Source organism: Ruditapes philippinarum, unplaced genomic scaffold, assembly GCF_026571515.1.
Source record: "Ruditapes philippinarum isolate M1 unplaced genomic scaffold, ASM2657151v2 ctg3886_1_1_1_1, whole genome shotgun sequence".
NCBI lineage: Eukaryota > Metazoa > Mollusca > Bivalvia > Venerida > Veneridae > Ruditapes > Ruditapes philippinarum.
The window spans coordinates 141,087-167,307 of NW_026863133.1; the positions used below are offsets into that span (position 1 = coordinate 141,087).

The 26,221-nt window shown below is 31.6% G+C and overlaps 1 protein-coding gene across 1 annotated transcript in view; it reads right to left on the reverse strand.

Annotated features, from left to right (window-relative positions):
• Nucleotides 1-3,331: 3,331 nt before the first annotated feature.
• Nucleotides 3,332-26,221, reverse strand: part of LOC132721227 (choline transporter-like protein 2) — a 37,787-nt gene continuing 14,897 nt past the window's right edge. Inside the window, exons 9-22 of the mRNA XM_060705492.1 lie at nt 24,605-24,688; nt 23,396-23,508; nt 22,267-22,401; nt 21,329-21,428; nt 20,002-20,201; nt 19,092-19,106; nt 15,367-15,499; nt 14,890-14,959; nt 14,249-14,322; nt 13,696-13,855; nt 12,923-13,007; nt 11,338-11,442; nt 10,098-10,206; nt 3,332-6,608 (exon numbers count right to left, since the gene is read on the reverse strand). Coding sequence (XP_060561475.1) covers nt 10,109-10,206; nt 11,338-11,442; nt 12,923-13,007; nt 13,696-13,855; nt 14,249-14,322; nt 14,890-14,959; nt 15,367-15,499; nt 19,092-19,106; nt 20,002-20,201; nt 21,329-21,428; nt 22,267-22,401; nt 23,396-23,508; nt 24,605-24,688 — 1,372 coding nt within the window. The 3' untranslated portion in view covers nt 3,332-6,608; nt 10,098-10,108. The remainder of the gene's footprint in view (nt 6,609-10,097; nt 10,207-11,337; nt 11,443-12,922; nt 13,008-13,695; nt 13,856-14,248; nt 14,323-14,889; nt 14,960-15,366; nt 15,500-19,091; nt 19,107-20,001; nt 20,202-21,328; nt 21,429-22,266; nt 22,402-23,395; nt 23,509-24,604; nt 24,689-26,221) is intronic.

Sequence of the window (26,221 nt, forward strand, 5' to 3'; positions counted from 1 at the left end):
GATCAATTATACACATTGATCATTAAATAAACACTTAAATCATTTACATACTCAGATTATTATGCACTTTGCTCATTTATACATATTAAACATTTATACACTAGATCAATAAAAACTTTGCTCAAGTATACACTTTCATGAACTTTTGAAGTGTCGAAATAAAAAAATAATATGTAAGTATTTAAGAAATAACAAGAAGAAACTCCATAATTTCTATAATTTCTGCAGCACTTTCAATCTCAGTGCATATGACTGGAGTTTTGAACCAAAGTAAACTTATATGAACAACATGTTAACCAGAATCATATATATTATTCTTTCATAACTCCACAATATTGAAAAAGCAAAATGATATAATCCCAATTTTTGCTTCAAAAAAAAGGGGGAGGGGATCTGAAGAAAAAAAATTGAGCATTTGCATAAAAATGGCAATATCTCTCGTGAGTGATCCAGAAGAACTTGAATGACAAAAAGTTTTTCAGTTAAAGTTTGTTTTAAACAAAGGCATTAATATTTATTTATGATCTTTTTTTGTAGCTATTGTATGATGTTTGTGAAATATTCAATTTTGATCTTTATGCTGTTTTCTATTTTGTCTGTAACCGTTATTAAATAACGACATTTTCAAGAAAACATGAGCAAGCAGTATGACATTTATACTGTTTGACATTTTGGACAGAAAGCTGAAATATCCAGTTACTTTCAGATCATATCTAATGAATGTTTAAGCAATAAATAATGCTGTACATCAGGTGTTTCTGATTGATTACACCAAGTGCATGTTTCTCTTCAAGTAACTCAAGAATAATTTTTATATAAAAAGTTTAAAGTCTGATATTCTTAATATATAAATTCTGAACTTACTACTTTTCTCGCTTAAAACTATTTGTTCATCTTTCACTTTTTTACCCATTGTTTTAGTCCCTTTGTTTTAATCCTCACATTAATTCAACAATCTATGAATACATTGAACAGTCAAGTGTATTATCAGTACATTATCAACTTAACTCCATACATCAGCTGTCAAAAATTCTAGTGTGACTAGGTGATAAAGCCCTGTCTGACCCAATAGTGATAAACAATTCAAGGGAGATAAACTGTACTAACTTATTGATAGTTAATAGTAGAATCTGCTATATTGTATTTAAATTAGAATCAAGAGGGGAATTTTTTGTAACTGAAATTATTTCTTACAATCAGGTTAATGACATAACTTGAGGGCGTGTGATGCTTCATTAGCGAATATTATAAAGGAGATACCCTTTACTGGCTTTTTCTTTAGTATAAGGGAGGCAATTCTTGCATTTATTCAATTCCTAAACATGCTCACAACTGCAAGTGCTTTTTTTCTTTTGTTGTACAATTAAATATGTGACTACAACATGCCAAATATGTTTAAGGATGTCAGCTTGTAAGTTCTTACTTTCTTTATACCAAGGCAAGCATTTTCCCTTTCTGCTTTTATTGAATTTATAATGATCGCAAAACTTTGTGAAAATACATCTAAGGAAATATTCTATAGTTATTGAACTTACAACATTATTTTTGATCAAGGTCACTTTGACTAACAAGACCTTGACCTTTAACCTACAGACCTCAAAACCAAAAGGGATTATCTGCCAACACTTGAACCCGGGAATACTGTTTCGCAACTCTCACAACTTAGCTATCTGACTGCTTATACATTCGCTTGCCTAAATAGTGAACATTTCTGAACCATGACATACTCTCTTGCTATAATGAAATTCATCCTCGAGGGTTTACAGAGGAATGTGAATTCCAGTTTTAATATATTATTATAATTATAATATATTCCACTCCAAATGTCACAAGGTGAAAAAAAAATATGCAGCCTAACCGGGCCTTGAACCCGGGACCCTTGGAACACCATTCTGCGGCTCTACCAGCTGAAATATCTGGCTGCTCATAAATTCTCTCCCCTAAATAGTGAACAGTTCCAAACTATGATAAAACAATTGGACAAGAATTGATCTATGGACAAAATGTGCAACATGTGCAAAAAGTAAACCCCTGTGTGCTGTGTGTGTTTTCTGGGTGGGAGGAGGGGGAATCACAAGTTTGAGAGATGAACAATTTTGAAAACTAGAAATGTGTCCATAGGACACGGGTGCCCCCACCACGACACTGTTCTGTCAATCTTTTTACTAAGTCAAGGGAAATAACTCTACAAATACTGGATAAATCCACAAGCCAAACCCCAGGTGCAAATCTAAAATATGCTGAGCAACCTGCCTATAAGGTTTATTGACTATGTCAAATCCTTTTTGAGAAACTTGCGACACAAGTTGAAAATTGCAAAAATTTTCTACGTGAAGGGCAATAACTCTAAAAATACTAAATAAATCCAGACGAAAATACCTGGTGCACAACTGCACATGCTGATCAATATTCCTGTAAAGTTACTTGACTCTATGTCAAATACTTTTTGAGTTCTGTGCGACACATGTTGAAAATTGCAAAATTTTACTAAGTCAAGGGCAATAACTCTGAAAATACTAAAAATATCCAGACGAAAATACCCAGGTGCACAACTACACATGCTGATCAACATTCCTGTAAAGTTTCATGACTCTAGGTCAAATACTTTTTGAGTTATGTGCGACACAAGTTAAAAATTGCAAAATTTTACTAAGTCAAGGGCAATAACTCTAAAAATATGCACACGAAAATACCCAGGTGCACAACTACACATGCTGATCAACATTCCTGTAAAGTTTCATGACTCTAGGTCAAATACTTTTTGAGTTACATGCGACACAAGTTGAAAATTGCCAAATTTTACTAAATCAAGGGCAATAACTCTGAAAATACTAAAAATATCCAGAGGAAAATACCCAGGTGCACAACTACACATGCTGATCAACATTCCTGTAAAGTTTCATGACTCTAGGTCAAATACTTTTGGAGTTACATGCGACACAAGTTGAAAATTGCCAAATTTTACTAAGTCAAGGGCAATAACTCTGAAAATACTAAAAATATCCAGACCAAAATACCCAGGTGCACAACTACACATGCTGATCAACATTCCTGTAAAGTTTCATGACTCTAGGTCAAATACTTTTTGAGTTACGTGCGACACAAAAGTGAACGGACGGACGGAAGGAAGGACGGACGGAAGGACGGACGGACAGACGGACGGACGGAAGGATGGACAGACAAGGGTAAATCTAAATGCCCGCCACTAACGTGGGGGCACAAAAATGAAGCAAAGAAAAGTTCAAAACAAAAATGAACATATACTTGTTGGATTGAAATCAAAACAGAACACTTCATACTTGTTGGATTAAAATTAAAACAGAACACTTCATTTTAAAAACATATTTATTATTTAAGAATTTATAAAAGTTAATAGAATAAAAACAGTGGTATCACATAAGCTTCTTATGCTATGTATAAAGTTTGAATAAGTGTATGTATATTTCTGAAGTACAATGATCTATAAAATCTTTCATATAATGCACACGTCAACAGTAACCTTGGCCCACCAACCAGCCATTCAACAATGGGACTTTGACTCTTGTATGATCAAACCCCCTGTTAAAGGCCCTGCCTTTAGGGGACAACCACACTGTAAAACCCCCGTTTGATTCCCCTACACTGCAACATTGACAAACATGCTAATGGTACTTTATGGCCTACACAAAACTGCATTGACAAGGCAGTGTAGGGACAAACAAAAAGGTAAAAACTTGGCATGTTTTACCTGCTTCCCCCCTTCACTGTTTGGGCCTTGGCTACAACTGACATGAGCACATGAAAGAAAACATTAATTTGTGTATATAAAATCAGTGATTTTTTTAACATTGTGTTTAAAAAAATATTTCTAAAAACAAGAAAAGGTTGTCTTTTCTGGAATGTAATATTATGCATGAGGGTTTTTTCTGATATGTATATATACATGGAACAATTTTTTTTCTCTATAATTTTTTTTCCCACAATTTTAGCAACACACACACATGGATCTGTACATTTTTTATGTATATTTCTATATCTTACAAGGTGAAAAGTTTGGAAACAGTAGAAATTTTATGAATAATGTATATAGAAAAATATGATATTCCAAAATAAAATATATCACAAGAAAATAATATTACAAGTATCATGGTTGTTTTGATGGGGTTTTTTAGTATAACAAATAGGTAAAGGGGAATCACTGACCTTGACCTGAACAACTTCATAAGGGTAATTTCATACCAAATGTATAAGATATGTCAAATAATTTCATGCCACATATATAAGATAAAAGTCAGTAAAAGAAGGCTTCATTAGGAACACTAGAAAATATCCTGACTACATCAACCTCAAAACTGACATATTGGTAAAGGTTTAAATAAGGTAGTTGTATACCAAATATTTAATATATAACAGTCTTGAAAATGAAGGGACAATTAAAAATGGTAAATAAGAATGACTGACGGATAAACTGGACACAATATGCTTGTCCAAAAAAAAATTTTGAACTGCATAAAAATGAAAAAAAAGGAATGATTTTCAAAACCATCAAAATAGCAATTGATACACAACAACAGTTTTACAAAACAAACATGGTAATAATGAATGTATAACAAAACTGGTATAGAAAAAAGTCACTAATTAACAGTCACCTAACACCATAAATGCAGGGCTCTGTTGGTAGTAATAGACCAGGCCAGCCTACAAGTCAATATATGTACAGCCATGTGACCGGCTTAACGGTGCTAATTTTGATTTGTTGAAAAAACAAATTTAGTGCTGCCATCCCTGTGAAAAGTTATGAAACTGGTAGTTACAATAACTGTAATTTCCCAAATTGATATATAAGTGAATATTTTCATAGATTTTGAAAGATATATAAGTGAATATTTTCATAGATTTTGAACATATTTAAAGCCAGGAATTATCAAATACATTGAAATAATTTTAAATCGTTAAGACAGTAATATAAATGATAGAACATTTCTCCTGATTGACATCATTAAATTTTGCCAATTAATCTAACTGAAAAAACATCATATTTATGTTGTCAATGATTTTTTTTGGTCTTAAAGTATTGCGGGTAAAATTACTACAAATTTAAAGCTCTACATGTATAATGGTCATAATTATAACATTTTGCAAACTTGGACCAGCCAAATTTTAAGCATTTTTTTATTTCTACATAACATAAAACGTACAATGAAGTACCTGTATGACACTTCAGAAGCACACTACTTAAAATAAACTTTCACAATCAAATAATTAGTTCAATTGTCAAAAGAATTTTCTTGTTCAGCGGTGACATAATTATATATGAGCCGCGTCACGACAAAAAAAACATAATGGGTATGCGACCAGCATGGATCCAGACCAGCCTGCGCATCCGCGCTGTCTGATCAGGATCCATGCTGTTCCCTATCAGTTTCTCTACTTGTTATAGAGTTGGCAAGCGAACAGCATGGATCCTGATCAGACTGCGCAGATGCGCAGGCTGGTCTGGATCCATGCTGGTCGCAAACCCAATTATGTTGGCTTTGTCGTGACACGGCTCATATATATTTCTACAGTGAATAATGAAACAATTCTATATTATAATTGCACAAAAAAATAAGGAAAAAAGCTGTAAATAAAAAACAACAATAGTAATGTACATTATACATCTACATAATACAAAATGGATTTCCTGTTCTGTACTTTATATATCTATCTATATATTTATATATACCTGAATAAGTGTGAAATAAAATGGTATCAAAATTATATAAATATTTTCATAAATGCATAGATTCTGTATATAGTACTGTATGTACTTATCTGCAAGACAGACTGCTTATAAGTCAGGGTCTAAATATTTTACACTAAAATCTGCAGTGTATTGGTTTGTCCCTCAAACCTCTTCTATGAACAGAACTCCAAGCACTGTGTGCTTAGGTAGGCTAAATTATTTGAGTTTCCCTTAGAAAAAAAAGAAGAAAAAAAAACAACACAAAATAAAATCTCAGTTGCCTTATTTTTTTAGGTGATGAATATTGTTTAATGTGAATGAAACAGGAATGTAGTAAGTTTATATCTAATATAAATAATATCTATAAAAATCAATGAAGCCATAAAATATCTCTATGTCCAAAGGAAAATAAAAAACAAGAGAAGTTAACCTTTGCACTCTGACAAGTTTCTAAATAGAAACTCTTATGAATAAAATGTTTATGCCTCGACAGAAAATGACCTAATGATTAAAATTCCTTTTCATTTCTCTTGTAATAAATACGGTAGAATATCCAAATACATGTTCAACTAAAAAAGTTTGTTTTTTTCTTACAGAGTTGTAAAAAAGATGATTTTTTTTATCCCAGTTAAAATCAACAATATATCGGTATAAATCTATAAAAAGCAATTTAACGACTTTCATTGGTCAATTAAAAAGTTCAACACAGCATTATAGCCAATCAGTTATTAGATATTTTTGACTGGTCTTCCTAATTAAGATTTAACCGTTATGAAATATTCGATAAAATCCAATTCCTGAAAATAAGTAGTATAATACTAGTGAAAAATCAGCTGTTTTCTCATTTATTTCACATCCCCAGGTGTCATTTCCATAGCGATTTGTTGCTCCTCTATGCTAGGTCCTATATAAATAAAAAACATAAAAGTAATGTGTGATAAATGCATAATGACAATAGTTTCTTTAGCTTTGATATCCGATACAATATTATAATACATTGCACATTTAGTTCTCAATTATCTAAAATAATAAATGCTTAACAATACACTACAAGAATAACTTAAAGCTATTACCTAAAATAGTAATTAAGTAAATAAAATTGAAACAGATATCAAATACTTAATAAATGCACATATACATTACATTTACATCTTTCATCTTGTAAAAATTATTTTCTATTTAATCACCTAAGTCACTTTAAGTAATGCTGTAAAAATTATAATGATGCTAGGTAGAATGTGTTATAATAGCTAAAATTAATTTAGGTGTTAATAAAGAGAAAGCTAATATAATGATAGGCTTTGTGCAAGTGTTTGTTGTTTTATTTTTAAAAACAATAAGCTAAAATCACCATGGAAAATGGTAGGACTCTTTAAGAATGAAAAAACTGTTTCTTGACACTTGAAAAACTGCTTTTTTATCTAGAATAAAAACTTTCATGATGTTCAAAACAAATCTTTTTATCTTAATGTTAAAAAAGCTTTTTCTTCAAACTTGAATACAAGGTTTCCCAAGCTGTCTTGAAAAAAATCTAAACTTTCTTTTCTCTTCAAAAATTCTTTCGTCAAACTTAAGTTAATGAAAAAAAAATCTCTATCAAATGAAATATTTCTTTGAAGAAAAACAATCTTTCATTATGTAGACTCTTGAAGAATAAAGTTACATTGTTATTCTGTGACAGAAAGTATTGAACTAAATTCTAAATTTTTACAAAACAGTCCTGATTCTGTAACAAAATCTGAATATATATACAAAAAATTTGACATAAAACTGGAGGGTCAATTATTATTTACATCATGTATTATATATAACATTATCTTCATCACACAAATCACAAAAAACATGCTTTAATTGCACACTACAATATCTAATCAAGCGCAAAACAGTTTTATGTTAAACATAACATGACAATATATCATGAAGAAAAGATAAATTGCAGCAGATTTTTATACACTATAAATTTGTGTCCATATAATTTTGTTATATTGGTGAAACTGTTTTTGAATAATCATAATAATATCATTGGTAGGGCCTTTAACTGAAACATTATATCACTGATACCTCCATACAGTCATATATCTTTATAAAGCTGCTAAATAATAGCCATTTTATAAATATAAGTTCTTTACCATTACTTTCAACAACATTGTAGCTCCTTTTCATCTTGTTAACCTTTCCCCATCCACCCAAAACATCAAACTTATAAGAAGTGCAGTAAGTGTTCTAAACAATATCAATCATTATTTTAGAAGGAAACCATCTTTTCTTCATAATACTTGTACATATGTATGCAACATTATAACTGTTATAATAAGCTAATATATCCCTTATAGTGGGTAAAATGTTAGCAGATCTATTCAAACTTCATTAGCTATAAATACAAACAGGAAAGATTTTACTAACTGATATATATTTCAAATATAATCTTTTCTAACATTATACAGCTACAAAACTACTGAAACTAGAAATGTGTCCATAGGACACTGATGCCCCCACACGCCACTGTTCTGTCAATCTTATGACTCTAGGTCAAATATTTTTTGGACTACATGTGCCACAAGTTGAAAACTAAAAATCAACAAACGGCCATAATTCTGTTAAATTTGGTCGCAGCAAAATATCCTTCCTTTACTACCATCTACACATTAAGGTTGTTAATCCCTGGAAGTTTAAGCAAAATCTGCCATCCGGTTTAAGAGGAGTTGCGTTCACAAAATTTCTACATAGTATATAGTGTAAAAATCAACAAAGGGCCATAATTCTGTAAATTTGGTCGCAGCGAAAATTCCTTCCTTTACTGCCATCTACACATTAAGGTTGTTCATCCCTGTAAGTTTAAGCAAAATCTGCCATCCGGTTTAAGAGGAGTTGCGATCACAAAATTTCTACATAGTATCTAGTGAAAAAATCAACAAAGGGCCATAATTCTGTAAAATTTGGTCGCAGCGAAAATTCCTTCCTTTACTACCATCTACACATTAAAGTTTGTTCATCCCTGTAAGTTTAAGCAAAATCTGCCATCCGGTTTAAGAGGAGTTGCGTTCACAAAATTTCTACATAGTTATCTAGTGAAAAAATCAACAAAGGGCCATAATTCTGTTAAATTTGGTCGCAGCAAAAATTCCTTCCTTAACTACCATCTACACATTAAGGTTGTTCATCCCTGTAAGTTTAAGCAAAATCTGCCATCCGGTTTAAGAGGAGTTGCGTTCACAAGATTTCGGGACGTACGGACGGACTGACTGACGGACTGACTGACGGACGGACTGACGGACGGACTGACGGACGGACGGACGGACAAGTGCAACGCTATATGCTCCCACATTGTGGGGGCATAAAAATCAAAGAGATAAGAAACATTTTATTCTTCGGTTTATGACTTTTTGATCTAGAGTACATGATTATTCTTGGTGTGATTTATACATGAAATTATATATTCATTGTGATAGCAAATGGACATTTTTTCATAATGCTTATAGTCATATAACAACTGATCAATAAAATACAAAGCTCGTTAACATACAGTGAACTGTTCAGATTAAAGCTTTGTATACTTAACACTTTGAAACATCTAAACCATTTCAAATGCTACATGAAAATATGCTGGCAAATCCTATGTACTAAGCACAATAAAATTTTAAGCAAAACAATGGAGTCACTAAAAGCCAGACAATGGCTGATCACTATGTAGTTAATTTTAACCTGATAAGCCCATCTTGCTTTCTAAAGATGATTATATACCTTAAATTTACTCTCAGCTAATAACACAGCCAAGACAAGGCTCCCTAGTTTCTTTTTCTGTTTGATATTGCTTGTTTTTCCCTGTTTTAATAAAAATACACCAGAAAATTATCACAGCATAACAATATGTACCAATTTCCCAAACAAATACACACAATGTCATTCAGGACACAAGTACCAAAGCCAATGATAGAAGATCATTCAACACACAATCAGAAATGCAAAAAGAAAGGCTGAGGGCATACAAAAAAGTTGAACAAGAGAATATATCCAGAAGTCAAGATGCAAGTATTACAGTCTCTGAAATAGGCTGACTGTAGGCAAGGATTTTTTTTGTAAAATTAGAAAGTTAAAAACAGAGAATTTTACCCAGACTGATTAGAATAAGCTAGATTTGTCAGTGAAATCATTTTGTTTTGGGTAGACAATCTAATTTATGCACTCCTTTCTATAGATCTAGAAGAAGAAAAAATCGAACAAAAAAATAAAAACATAAGCAACCTCTTAAAATTAAATCATAAATTCATAAGAAATAATCATAGAAATCAAAGAAAAATTATTTAATCAATAAATTTTAGGTTGCCCACCACAAAATTAAATGATTTCACAGTGTTAAGACCCATTCCGATTATTATATGACAATGCCTCTCACATTTTACAAGTTTACCAATCATCAAGAGACATTTCTTCTGCATTTTTCTTTCCCCCTGATTTTTTCTTTCCCCCAGCTTTTTTCTTTTCCGCTGAACTGAAATTACCCGCTGAAAGAGTGACAGGCAAACGATGACAGAAAATGTACAAAAAGAAAAATTTACCTTTTACCGCCACATTACAAGGGTATAAAGCTGTAGCTTATGAAATAATTTTTTTAAAATAACTAACAATAAAATTATATTATTTCCATAATCTTACGGTCTATTCTCAAAAAGAATTGTAACATAGAATGTCTCTGTTATTTAACATTCATGAACATTGTACGTAAACATAATAAATTGGTTTCGGAACAAATATTATTTAACTATAACCCATTAAGCATGCGCCTTTTGCTTTTAAGGCAATTAACCAGCTATAATTCTATAACAGATCTGTCTAACTTTAAATTCAAAGTTCATCAAAATACAAAAATTGAGAAGTCTACTATCCGTATCCTGTTTTGATTAAAAGTGCTCTTTTGTTTTTAAATTTGTATATACAAAAGCCATGTAATTGCCCAGAGCTTATTAATTGCATGCAGTAATAGGAATTAGATTTCAATTTAAACACAAAAAAACAACAAAAAACAAAAAAAAACCAAAAAAGTGTATAGCGACATTTACAAATATTGCCTTTAATTAAATAGATTTATCTTACACCTTTTTCCGAATTAAGAACCTAACTCGGTTCTTAAGTAAAATCCCACCCCTTATAAATATAACAAGTAAATAAATGCTGTTTCAACAAATCATGGCAGATGGGAAATAATAATTATCATAATGAAATTTTTAATATTAAATCACATGCAAAATGCTTTTGAAGGATCAGATTATGCTTTCTATTATATAAAACACATACCATAGTAGCAAGATTCAAAATTGAATTTTACAGACACACAATTACATCGTGTATGTTAATAACAGAGTCTATATCCATCATGCATTCATCAGTAACATATATGAGGAGGAGAGAAAACTGATTCATGCAAGAACATATTCAACAGTTTTTTAACAATCAATCACTTAGCTCACTTGCATTTAACTACATGTATCAAGCACAGCTTTAACATGCAATTTCAAACTTTTATCAACAATACAAGGGTATCACAGCTTTTTGTACAAAACTAATACAAGGACAAGGTCTCTCAAAGGTCAAATAAGGCCAAGATTACACAAGCTATCAAGAAAACTATTGCTTTCCTGGTTCTTTCAGCTGTTTGTTTTTCTTGCCAATGATTTTCATCAGACCTTTACTCATAAAGTAGGGTTTCTCTGGTGTTCCATCGTTCATTTCTAGGTCCTCCACTGCAAACAGAAAATATAAATACTAAATTATGCTCATAAAGTAGGGTTTCTCTGGTGTTCCATCATTCATTTCTAGGTCCTCCACTGCAAACAAAAAATAAATACTAAATTATCAGTCTGTTACAAGAGATTATTGTACTGTTACAATTGAAAGCCTAAGAAAACTAATACAATGTGAAAGCTTCTCTTTGGCCACCTAATACTGCCCAATCCTCTAATACTCCTTAGTGATCTACTGCAATCCTGGCTAGGACTCTCGCAATCTTACAACAAAGATCATTTCTCTGCTCCTTCATATTCATATATAACATACTCTTTTAATAAATGATAACCTTATTTTATATCCTAAATTAATTTATTACCTTTACCCTCCCCAAAATTATTTTCCCATCCCCTTCATCCCATGTACCTTGCCCCCACAATCACCCCTTCTCTTTTATCCCATATACGTACTTCCCACTAATACCCCTACTTTACCCAATATACATTTACCCCATTTTTGCCCCTCTTCCATCCTCTCATTCCTCCCCAATCTTTATCCCACATACCTTTTCCCACCACCAATACCACCAGCAATTAGTCTTTTATTAATAATCATGGTCACTTTTGATCAACTGCTTAATTAATATTTCCATCATTACCACAAATCAATATAAACCTGTACTGCATGCAATTCTTATAATAAAATGTAATAAAATATTGACAGCTCTTCATTAAATACACATTATATGTGGCCAATATCACACGTAAAAAGGTAAAATGACATGCAAAAGAAGTCCTATTGCATGTTTTTGTTTATAGTTTATGATAATATATTATATGTTTACCTATATAAATACCCCATAGGCTATAGGTGATAAAACTGAGAAACGAAAGTCAATGAAAACTATAGATCAGTTAACTGAAAAGGTGACATTGTGCTTTACCTGTAACCTGTTGAATATGTGCTACATAATGAATTTGCCATTCTTTGAATCTGAAATACCGTCCATTTTTATCTTTCTCTAAAGATATCTTTTTTTGAACTGGTGGGGCGTTTGTTGCACCAACATGATATAGATCATATGGCAATTTTCTAGCTTTACAGTTTGAGGAAAAGCCTTAGGTGCCTTTCTGTGCATTATTTCAGGCACAAACAGGCACCCGAGTAGAATCATTGACATTCTGGTGAGGGGCAAGTGCTTTGAAGACAACAACCTTAACCACTTGGCCATGGATGCTCCTCCAAATGGAATAAAGAAACCCGCAGAAATCAAGAATTGAATTACCAACAGTACAGGGCTTGGTCAGACTGCATGGAAATCTCTCTAATTAAGGACCCTTATCCTACAGAAAGAGGAGTCAAAGCTTTAACCCAATTTGTTTAATCTAGATTTTATCTAGGGTTTTAAATTTGGAAAATTATTTCAAAGAGGAGCAGGCACCTAGACAGAACCACTGGCTTCTTTAAGCCAGCTTGATATTAAAATATTATACTTACGGAAGCATAAAAACAATGTGTCCACCGCCATACTGTAAACACTGAAGAAACACGATGCTATCAAATATGTTCCCAAGATGACCAGCTGCAAAATAAATATTACAGTCAGTAATGGACATTGATTTTAACACCATTTAGTTTATACAGAATTTATTTTAGTTTGATTTTGTAGGGAGCTAAAAGCTTATAGACACACTCTTGAATCCTCCCTTAAACCAACCAATACTCGGCAATGAGTATTAAGTTTCTCAAGGAAACAATGACTTGCCCAGAACTGTGGTCCTTGAAGCAAGCATACTCTAAATGTATAAACTGATAAAAACATTATTAGATCAGACCTGGTTTATACAAAAATATTTTTTTAGTTTGTGTAGGAACCTATAAGCTTATAGACACATTATTGAATCCATTCTTGGAACCAACCAGTACTGAACAATGAGTGTAAAGTTTCTTGCTCAAGGAAACAAAGGCTTGCCCATGACGGACGGGGTTTAAACCAATACAATAAATCAAGGAAACATAATTCTGACAATACATTTGTTCCTTATTTCACATCAAAAATGAGAATCTATGAAGTTAACTAATGTCTTAACCACAAAATTTCATATGCATATGAAGTGAACTGACAGGAGGATCTTTTTCATTTATGACAAATTAAAATACAACACAACTTTATGATGTTATGTTAACAAGATGTATTGTTTTCAGAATAGATCTGAGACTGTCCCATTTTATATCTTTAAAAGTTTTTTAGTCTGTAATTCTATACTTACAATAACTGGTGTAAAGAAGTAGTTAAGCTTTGGTACATAGTCACTGAGGTAAGAGATGTCCCCGTTGAAAAAGAAAAATGCAGCCACGCCCACGGCAGATACGCATAACAGCTTACTGATGAACAAGACAAAGTCTGTAACCTTGTCCAAAACTACCACTCTGTAAACAACAAAAACAATACTTTATATCTACTTTACAAATTAAACAGCCACTATGTAAAAAATAATAAAATTATAATATATACTTTGCCACATCTCAGGGAGTAGCTTAGTTGAGTTTCACTATTTGAAATAAGTCCTGGGCAAAATGAAATCCGACAAAACTACAAAATATTATAGTGTTCATAGCAACAGTGTTTCATATAATTATAGCCTGTATCTACAGTTAAGTCACTGACAAAAGGTTTGACAGTAAATAGTTTTAGCCACTGACTCTCTTAAGCAAAAGGGACACAACCAGTTAAACCTGCCAAAGATTTTTATCCATGATTATCTCCCTTCATTTTAAAATGTGCAAATGTTCTATAACTAATAATGCAGAATGAAATCTTACCTGACAACATTTCTCATGATGAGGAAAAATGCATCTTTAGCAGATGCACAGAAATTCTTCCCATATATAGCAATCTGTGAATAAAAATGTTTCAACAAATTATTTCCTTTCACAATTGTTAATTTCAAATTTGCATAATGGAATTCTCTTAAAAATATCTTTTCAGATATAAACATTAGCAATGCTGTTATAGAATTTTTAGTTATGTAGATTGCCAACAGGATTAACAAAAGAATATAACCTGAACTCTATTTATGGTAACCGGAGATGAGACTTTAAAAATTGGAAACTTAATTGACTATCAAAATTTAGAGTGATTAGCAAGCATTTAAACACTTTTAGTTTTTAGATTATTTTGCATATTAAATAAAACAAATTTTCTAGAAAAATCGAGAGTGAATGACTTCAAGTCTTTCACATTAGAGTTTGGTATAAATTAACATCATTGGTCATATGTCATTGGTATAAAAATCTGGAAAAAAATACTTTCAGCCCAGTCATGTTAAAAAACAACAATGGAACCAAATTTCTTAATCAGATGCACTACTAAACCAACTTGTTACAAGCCTCTGCATGGTGTGCATTGCCCAAATGACAGTCAGGAGAAAACTTACCAAAACAGTCAGGAAAAAAAAACTTACCAAAATATATGCATTTTTGTTGAGGAATCTCAGAAACTTTTCTAAACACCACATACAACATTTTAAACATCTGAAATATAGTAAATTGTAAGTATATATTAGTATTAACAAGTAATAACAAGTTCATTATCAAAATAAATGACAAAACAGCAAATGACAAATCATCTTAAACCTTGTGAAATAAAACATAATTTGCATGTTTAGAAAAAAAAAAGAAAAAATACAAAATTGTATGTAAACTGACTTTCAACTCAGAACAATGTGCTGGTTTGAGAGAAAAAATTCACAAAATAAAATGTGGTAATAGAATGACTGCTCTACGCTTCATGATGTACAATATGATTTTATAATCGATAGTTCCTGATTTTCACAATATTTACCTCCCTTTACCTTTCACCTTTATCTTTCCTCTTCATATCAAATAGAGTTAAAATTCTTTAAGCTACAATATAATTGTACAGAGAAGAGGGTACTTACTTAAGTATGAATTTAGCAACAACGTTTCCAGAATCTTTCAGTTTATAATCAATGTACTCAAGGAACACACGGATCATCTGCACTATTGCAATCAACAATGAGCCAAATGCTAGAGATCCCAAATGAAATCTGAAAAAAACAATAAATATTTCAATTCAATTCAATATTTTATTGAGCATATAAACATATTTACAATGTTTTTTACCCACATTTATGACATGTAAGGCAGTGACATTTATTACAATAAGACCAGCATGCTTACATGTATGTTATTAAAATGATTGATATTACAAGTATTTGAGATAAAAGTACAAATACAATGTACTCTCTTATTTCTATTTATATCATTTACTTTCTTTCTTTTTTTACTATTATTAATCCAACAATTATAAATTTAATCTTCCATATTAAATTGATGCTTATAATAATAATAATAATAATACTAATAAAGTCTTTATTTAAAGAGGCTACACAGTTGCAACAAAGGCAATCTACCCTGTGGGCCTTTTTGCAATACAAAAGCTTGAGGCTTTTCAGGCAGAAAATCAATCAATTTTGCACTAACATACATGTACTTATATTAACAATAGGAAAATCGTCAAGCGGTATTACATATGATGCAAAATTATTGACTTCTCCCCTTTGATTATGAAGATTACAATGTATCTTGAATTTATCAAAGCCTTTTTTTCTCAGCAATTTATTTTAATTATTTTCTGATCCTCTATATACTACAAGGAAAATCAAAGTTAGCCATTTATTGATTATCTTTTCAAATATAATTATGACTAATTGAAGTGAAATTTCCGTTTATCAGAGTAAATTGAGAACAATGTATAATTAGCAGGTTAATATACTCACTATAACAGTTTATAAAAAAATTACTTAAGAAAAATGTAGGAAGAGAAATATTCCCTTATTCAGATAATGGTATATAGCCCTTTACCTGGGGCAAAACCGTATAGCCCTATTCTGGTAAATTTCTATATAGCCTTTACCTGAGGCAACGGTATATAGCCTTTACCTATGAAATCATTGTAAAGCCTTTACTTGAGGCAACGGTATATAGCCTTTACCTATGAAATCATTGTAAAGCCTTTACTTGAGGCAATGGTATTGTAAAGCCTTTACTTGAGGCAACTGTATTGTAAAGCCTTTACCCTAGGCAATGGTATATTATTTTACCTTTTACCTAAGGGCCAATGCTATTAAAAAACCCTTTTAAACCCAAAGGCAATTTTACGTCGGCAAAAAGTATATAGCCCTCTTTAAACCTTAGAGCCCAATTTACAAAGTTCTTATTATTTTTAGAGAAAAGAATATAACCCCTTTCCCTAGAGAAACGGTATATAAGGGGCCCATTTGGAAAGTGGTAAAATCCTTTGGTTTTAAAATCCCCAGTATTTTACGGGGAAAAGGGCCCCGCAAATTTTTCACTGTCCGGGGGAAAACAATGAAATTCTCCCCCAGAAAAAACAAAAAATAACGGGAACATTTCCCAATTTGGAAATTTGTTTACCCTAAAAAAAAAGGTAAAAATTATGTTTTTACACTAAAAACCCAGCAAACCCCCTTTGCCCTAAGCCCCAATAAAAAATTTAATTTAAGTTTAAATTTTTTAATTTTTTCTTTTGTTTCATGTTTTTAATAATATTGAATTTTTTAAAACCAGTTTTAGTGTGTACATGTACAAATGTATATAGATTGTCTCTATATAAAAACATCAAGAAATATTTTAATAACTTAATTATTTTTTTCTATATCCTAGAAAGTCTAGCATTTCTACTGTAATACTGTTTATTCTTCTAGCTTAAGCAGCAGCAGACAATGACCATGACCTGTTCAAACCATTGAAATAGTTTCCACTTAAATCTCTTTGTCAAGCAAGAAATCTAACAAGAAAGTAAAGTTCAACATGATAGAATGAAAATATCAAAAGCAGTAGTCTGAATTTTCTCTTTACAAGTTTATACTGGATTTGCCTCGCATTCAAATTTGGAATAGTCAAATTTCATTTTAAGGGGTTTAGTATAAGAAATTTAAAGTTGAGCCTCCAATAGTAAAGTCAGGTTAAACTGCACCAGTCTACCCTTTTTAGGGGGGGGGGCGGCTCTATTAATTTGGGAGGGTAAAGGCTAAAGTTTTCAACTAAAAGTATTCATAAAAACCCCTTATTCCTGCATTATTATTTATGTAAAGGACTTTGCCCTATCACTTTGAGTCTTTGGGAACAGTCCATTAGAATTTAAACAAGCGATTTCAAATAAACAAATACATTGTACTAAAATTGATCTGACAACAGTATAAGAGCTTTGTCAGCATGCACAGATGTGCTAGGCTGGCAGAGCTCTGTACTGGTGCCAAAGGCCCACATGGAAGATTGGGAACCAAATTTCAAGCCTCATTAAATGAAGTAATGTTACTTACTAACTTACTTATCACATTAAGTTCCAGCAGGTTAAGGGTTAACACAGATAAAGTATATGTGTATAGGTAGATTAAGAAGGAAGCATTGTCACACTCTTTTTTCGTAAAAGCAATGTCTTTTTTTTCCACCAGAAGCCACCAGAAGACAAGCGCATGATGTTTTAGATACCAGGTAGGGCATGGACATTGTGTACTAAAATGTACCCCCAGTTTATGTATACTTTGCCAGGGATACAGTATCCGTGTATCTGATCCAAGAAATGGACAAGGCAAAGATTAAAGTAATTTATATAATGTATTTGCCTTTATCCTTGCAAGGAAAACATGTATTATGACCAAAGGATACAAAAGATAATTTATTGTTTGGTAGACTTGGTAAAAGGTGGTTGGTGTTGTCATTCAAAGCAGTCTCTCATTATTGGTCCTGATTAAGATTACTTCCATAAATGAACATATAAGAAAGAGATATGAGCCACGTCATGACAAAACCAACATAATGGGTTTGCGACCAGCATGGATCCAGACCAGCCTGCGCATCCGCGCAGTCTGATCAGGATCCATGCTATTCGTTTTACAAACCTTATAACAATAGAGGAAAATATAGTGAAACAGCATGGACCTGAATCAGACTGCCCACCAGATGCGCAGGCCTTGGCGGATCCATGCTGGTTGCAAACCCATTATGTTGGTTTTGTCATGACACAGCTCATATTTTTTTTTACTATTTCAAAGATGTGTTGATTCTAAGAATGGGTACATGCCAGACATTGAAGGAAGATTCAGTAAATTGCTCCAAAACTGGTACCCCTGTTCATGCCCTGGTATAAGAACATAATGGCATACCCTCAGTAGCTTTATAATTGTTGTCTTTTTTCTGTTTTATTGACAGGACAGTTTGAATATTCATACATGTTTAATATCAGAACAACAATGACAACAGAAATTATATTCACATTAAGTTAAATCAAAATTAAACCAAATTTGAAATAGATCGACATGTTTACAACAAAATACTGTTATACATGTACATGTGTAATTTAGTGACATGTAAACACAATACATAAGTCAACCTCTTCATTTTTCATGAGAGCAAAAATTCTACATAGCAATTTATTGGACAAACCACACAGAATGCAAGCTAGTGTGGCCCTTCCGACTTACAATTATTATCGGGAAAAAAAAACTGAGTACCATAGTTTAAACTAAAACATATGATAATTGCTTATTTTCATCATTACATGAATAAAGTGCAAGTGCTTTCTTTGTACAAAAACAATATACAGTATATCTTTTATTACCTCCCTGAAGCAATTCTGAAAATATTATCTCAATACATTATTACCAATGTAAACACATGTGCTATTTAAATACACTGATACTTTGAATCTATAAAATATAAGACATCATAATAAACAAATACCTGGTCATAAATATGTACAATGTGTAGAAGTGAAAATTCCAGAATACTGAAACTTTTAACATGAAGTTCAAGGTCATTTACAGACAAATGGGTCAAGGTCAAATGCCAGTATCTCTTGTCAAATGGGTGTGTTGTTTCTTCATATGAAGACTTACTTAAAGAATGAAAATGTTACAACCACAGGCAGATTGACAGGATGAAATCTACAAACACATCCATCTATTCATTCACTTGACAACAAATATGTCAACTTAAAGAAATCATATGATATAGAAATGAAAGCATGTCTGCACTCGGAAGTATGTTCAAGTAACATCAATCTGCAGACCTCTCTAATACAATGATAACATAATAAGTAAATTCACTTACTCATCACCACCATATTTCACAAAATCACACACTTCTCCTGTATTCTGATCCTGCAATTAATATGTATTGTTAAGTAATCCATATTTAAAAGAGAAAACATATTGCTATAAACCAGTTAAGAACTTCCCCCATACTGTTAGGCAAAACCAAAAGAGGGAAAATTCAAAAAAAATTTTAAAAACTAAGTGTCTTAAACAAATTTAAACCTTTAAAATTTAATCCAAAAATGGAAAGGCAAATTTAAAAACATACTGGTAAGAACATAAAAATTTAAAAAATATCAATTTAACATATTAAGGTGCTATTTAAAAAAATTTTTCCCGTAAATTTTAAAAAAAAGATAACAATATAAAAGGGTTTAAGGGGCCAAATTTATCTTGTTATATAACTTCAACTACCAGCATTTGAGCCAAAATTACCAGTTTCATCACATGGAGCACGTTTAAGGTAGTAAGTGACACCTCCATCATCTGTTGTATTTGTGGCATTATTGTAGAACTGTGACTTTCCCATAGAGGCTACGTATGCTGCACTCACTACATAATACGCGAAGAATGCAACCTGCAGCAGGAATGGTATCACAGGCCATACAAGTGTAAATATCATGTTACCAATAGCTCTGAAATAAAATATTTTGTATTAAAATGGCTAGTATACAAAAGATAGAAAAAAACCATTTTGATAACTTTTAAAAAGAACTGTAAGTTTTGAACATAGTTTTCCATCTCATCCTGGTTTCTTAATTACATGACTGTAGTATCTATAAGAACATTACAACAAGTAAATCAAGAGAATGAGAGAACACACGTCAAACATCAGAATGTTCTGTAAATTGATTTATTCAAGGATCTACCAGTTTCGGCCTTTCAAGACCTTCATCAGGATATATTTCAATGATACATGATTACTGAAGTACTAAAAAATCGGCTACAAAATATGACATATGTTACTTTAAATAGACATATAAGAACATTGATTGTTTGGTTTAATTGATTGTTTGGTTTAATTTATATTTTTGGTTATATCTCAGTGGTTCAGGCTCACCTAACCAGCACTCTGGATTACAAATTTCTCCACAAGTGGCCAACTACCAATCTTACATGATCTTTGAATCAGTGGTAAGAGACAAATGACCATAAGACATAAGTCCAGATCAGTTATCATGGAGAAATTTTGCCTTGTGTAGACATGACTTTCTTGGTCTTTAAAGTTCAATGTAGGCAAATAAAATCTAAGGTTTTAAAGTTCAGTGAAGACAGTTAGATCTTTAAATTTCAATAAAGGAGTGTCAAACCAAACCTAAGGTTTTAAAGTTCAATGTAGGCATTGTCAAATAAAAAACTTAGGCTTTAAAGTTTAAACTTCAAGGCTTAATCAATTAATAACTGTCTTATTTTGTTAAAAAACAACGAGAAAACTGAATTAAAATGTATTTGGTAAGTTGCCCATTAATTTATCTCTAGTTCTAACTGATTTTTTAGGGTGGCCCTTGGCCGATAGGTTAAGGTTGTTGTCTTCAAACCACTTGCCTCTGTGGATTTGAATCCCAAAAGGAACTTTGGATTTTTTTTATGTGAGTAAGCTATCCAGCTAGCTTTTGGAACGTCAGTGGTTCTACTCAGGTGCCTTTACAGACGGGCACCTGAGATCTTCCTCCACCAGTAAAAGCTGGAATGTCACTGTATGACTCATACTGTGTTGGTGCAATGTAAAACCCAAACAAACAAAAAAACAAAAAACTTTTACCTGCTAGATTCTTTAATGAGCTCAATAGCAATACAAATTCTCTTCACCAGGAAGAGGAAAATAAGCAGGAATATTAACAACAGTGTGGAACATGTACAGGCTGTAAAAAACAACAACAACAAAAACGTTTTATCTCAACACTTGCTATGTTATATTAATTATATATTAAGTAAAATAATACAGTTTTTAATCATATCAAAAAGCTTTGATACTGTTTTTAATTATTTTAAACTTATTGTTACAGTTTAAATCATATAAAAGAAACTGAAACAGTTATTAATCATATCAAAGCTATTACTGCTGTTCCAATCAAAACTATTGCTGTTGTTTCAGTAATATCAAAGCTACTGCTACGGGTTTTTCAAATCAAAGTTCTTACTGTTGTTTCAATCAAATCAAAGCTATTACTGTTGTTTCAATCAAATCAAAGCTATTGCTGAGGTTTAATCAAATCAAAGCTATTGCTGAGGTTTTATTCAAATCAAAGCTATTGCTGAGGTTTAATCAAATCAAAGCTATTGCTGAGGTTTAATCAAATCAAAGCTATTGCTGAGGTTTTAATCAAATCAAAGCTATTGCTGAGGTTTAATCAAATCAAAGCTATTGCTGAGGTTTAATCAAATCAAAGCTATTGCTGAGATTTATTCAAATCAAAGCTATTGCTGAGGTTTAATCAAATCAAAGCTATTGCTGAGGTTTAATCAAATCAAAGCTATTGCTGAGGTTTAATCAAATCAAAGCTATTGCTGAGGTTTAATCAAATCAAAGCTATTGCTGAGGTTTAATCAAATCAAAGCTATTGCTGAGGTTTTAATCAAATCAAAGCTATTGCTGAGGTTTAATCAAATCAAAGCTATTGCTGAGGTTTTAATCAAATCAAAGCTATTGTCGAAAAAAATTGAAACATGAATGTGCAAAGAGAATAAATCAAGACTTACCAAAAGCCAGCCATGTTTTCTTTAAGCCGAGGTAATAATTGAATTCTCCAGCAAACAGTGGTGATACACTATACTGCTCTGCCGGGTTTCCATTTTTCTTCAGGTAATAATATCTATCAAAACTGTAATATGTTCCTATTGAAGAAATAATACACAGATAATACATTTAAAATAAGTTCATGTAATAACATAATGTCAAGTCAAAAGATTTATTCAGTAAATAAAGGCCACCAGCCCAAAATACATATCATACAGAATGTGATATTTAACATTATAAAGTTGTGTCGTTTACAAGTTTTGACAAATTCTCATTACATCTAATTACTACTGTGCTATAAAGATTATGAGGTGGTAAATATAAGTAGAGATTTTCTTAATTATAAAATTATAATTTGATGGAAGTTATTCATAAAAGTTATGTAATTCAGTTCCGAAATTATACCAGTTTAGTAAATAGGTATTTCTAATTTCTTAATATTTGTTACAAAGAAAAAAAGCATGATATTCACAGTCAATGTGTTAAGTTAAATGATTTTCGATTTAAAAGTTGCATAAACATGAATATCTGGTGAATGCTTCCCTAAGTAACTTTAGTTTAAAACATGGCTTAACTATGAGAAAAAGTATGAAATGTTTTAGCCAAAGTGACATTGATGATGTTCATGGTAATCATCATCCATAGGTAGTGACTATGACACGTTCAACCTTAAACTTCCTCGATAGATAGAGGTACATGGAACACACCAAATATGTCATAAATGAAGGTGTTTCATGAAAATAAACAAATTTTGGTGTCACTTCAGAGCTATCTGCCCTTGAATCATAATATTCTACTTATTCATTTCTTATACATATGTCTATAAAATCTTGCTTTTAATTCTGAATTATGTTTTTCTTTATATTGTTGATAGTAATAAACAATTAAAAGTAATTTCATATCTTATTTCTGTTTCAAGTCTTTAAAAAAGAATAGGACATTTTTTAAGAAAAAAAGTCACAGATTTAGAAAAGAAGGGGGAAAAAAGCCAAACCACTCTTTATTCTTTATTGAAATTTTGCACATTGAATCTGACTCAAACAGAAGTAAACTATATAAAATAAGCAAAGAAAATAGGTTAATGATATTTACCAAATGCCCATACTCCGAGAAAGAGAACAAGAGTAACCCAGACTATAATTCCTGCTATAAATCTTAAAAGTATGATCCATATAAAACAGAACACTGCTGCTCCTCCTAGACACCTGTAAATAAAAAAAAAAATATTCATCATCATCTCTATCGTCATCACCAGCAGCAGAATCATTACATCATCACCATCATAATTATCATCATCACCACCACCTACTATCATAACCATCATCATCATCATTATCATCATAATAACAATCTCATCATCACCATCATTATCATCATAATAACAATCTCATCATCATCATCAAAATTATCATCATCATCATAATAACAATCTCATCATCATCAAAATTATCATCATCATCATAATAACAATCTCATTATCATCAAAATTATCATCATCATCATCATCATAACAATCTCATCATCATCAAAATAATCATAATCATAACATCATCATCATCATCACCACCACCACCACCATCTACTATAATCATCATTTACATCATGAACAACATCAACATCATATTCATATCATCACAACTGTTAACATAACTATCATTACATCATCATCATCAGCTTCATCATCTTCATCAATATTATCACCTTTATCTAACATTATGTCACCATCGCAATTGTGTTGTCAATATACTGAACGATTGTGGGTTCAATATCAAATTCATTGAAAAAAGTTTAATAAAATCATTTTATGCAAGCCTGTGGCGAGCAAGGTATGGTTTAATTCAACTTTTTCAATAACTTTAGTATTGAATCTACACAAATATAATATTCTATTTATCACATACCAAAAATAAGATCTGTTTATGGTGAAAAAAGATTCACTTATACATTAACGAGCATATGGTGTAAGGTAATATGGAACATCTTTATGCTATTTGTGTAACGTAAATGATGTAACAACAAAATATATGCTATGCCATGCAATACCACTTTTATGAAGTTATAAAAGCGGAACAGGTGTGTGACAAAAAATAATATTAAGTTTTCATGGAGTCTTTAACACTATTCCTTCGAACAGATGACCAAAGTTTACCGTTCAAAGCAGAACAGTTTGGTAAAGGCTAAGAACATAATCAACGAAAAGGTTTCTGATCTATGCTATTAACTCTTGCTTTCACAATACTTTTTCTGTACAAATTAAAATAATAATTAATAATTGAGCTTGGTGAAAAAAGGAATACTTACGCAAGAATAAGCCACCATGCATTAACACAATCTTTGAACACTAATTCCCCATAATTCTTCAATGCATAAAACTTTGCCAGATACCTATAATATAACAATATGGAAATAAATTCAGTGTTCATAGGATTCTGATTAAAATGTTTGCCAACATATTTGCAATACATATTCTGGTGATTTTTTCTGTTTTGAAAATAGGTGAAGACATTTATTTTATGGCTGTACCTATGGGATTATTTTTCAGCTTTTAATTTTTTTTTCTGGTATTACAATATAAGATAATATAAACTATGCAATGTTTAGATTTTTAACATTCTTTCTCCTACAACCTACTTAAAACAAACTCATCCAAAATCTTGACAATTAGTCTCACTTCATAAAATTATTTCAGACTATAAGGATTAAATTTCTTAATAATTTAATTAAAGCTCTTGTAATAGCTATAGTATTACATACATCCTTTCATTAGAGTCACCAGTCCTTATAAGCAAAAAATGTTAGTTAACTGAAAATGATGAAAATACTTGAAATTACCCTAAATCGCGTTTTTTCATGTTTAAACATGGCCTGTCATATAAATTTGAAGAAAAATTGTTGTTTTGCAGATTTTTTGATTTTTTTCATTAACCCATTACTTCATGAGCATTTCGTGAAAAATGGCTGTTTTCATTGAAAAGTCTCCCGTTACAAGTTCAAATTGCTATAATACTATAAAAACTGCTTCAACACTAATCAAACTTGGCACAAATGTTGACTGGACCATTGCACTTGCAACAACATGCTCAGGCTTAAATTTTCTGTTACCATGGCAACGAGGGGACATCTCAAAATTGCCAAAAATCACTATTTTGCGTTGATTTTTTCCATCAAAATTGATTTCAAAGTGCTGCACTTTCTCAATGGATTGAGATAGAGTCAAATGCTTTTCAGCGTTGGTTACACGTTACCTTATGATCAATCTGGGGTCATTTACAGCCTCTCACAAGTCCAAAATTTTTCTTGCGATGAGGGGGACTCCGCCCCCCTTCAAACCCCCCAAACAGAAGGGGGCACATCCCCTTTCTGGCAACCCCCTGATGTATCTTTTGGTTGGGGGGCCGCGCCGAAAAAGAGGTCACTTTTTTTAACAACATTTCTCAAACAAATACAAGTGTTTGGGGCCTAAATAAGGCATTTTTTCATCATTTGAGACAACAAAAAGGGGGGGGGGGTGAAAAAGGCGTTAAAAGGCGTGTATATGAAGTAATGGGTTAAAAGGGGGTATAACACCCAAAAGTTAAGCTTTCAGAAAAATGACCCTTGTCTAACAACCATGACTTGTGTTAATATGATAAGCAAGTATTCCAAGATTCATGCTGATACTTTTCTTTGTTTTAAAAACATTCTATCTACTAAATAGTTAATTTAAAAAAATAAAAAGTTAAAATGAAGCTTACTCTAAAAACAAAGCTTTCAGAATCATGCTAATTGTCTTAAAACTGTATCCTAAAACTTGTCATGATCAGCAAGTATTACAAGTTTGCATGCCAACCATGACATAGTGATCCTTATAGCTTACATAAGTTTATCATTTTGTTCGAAACAGACGAGTTAAATAAATTCAAAATTTAAAATCACAGG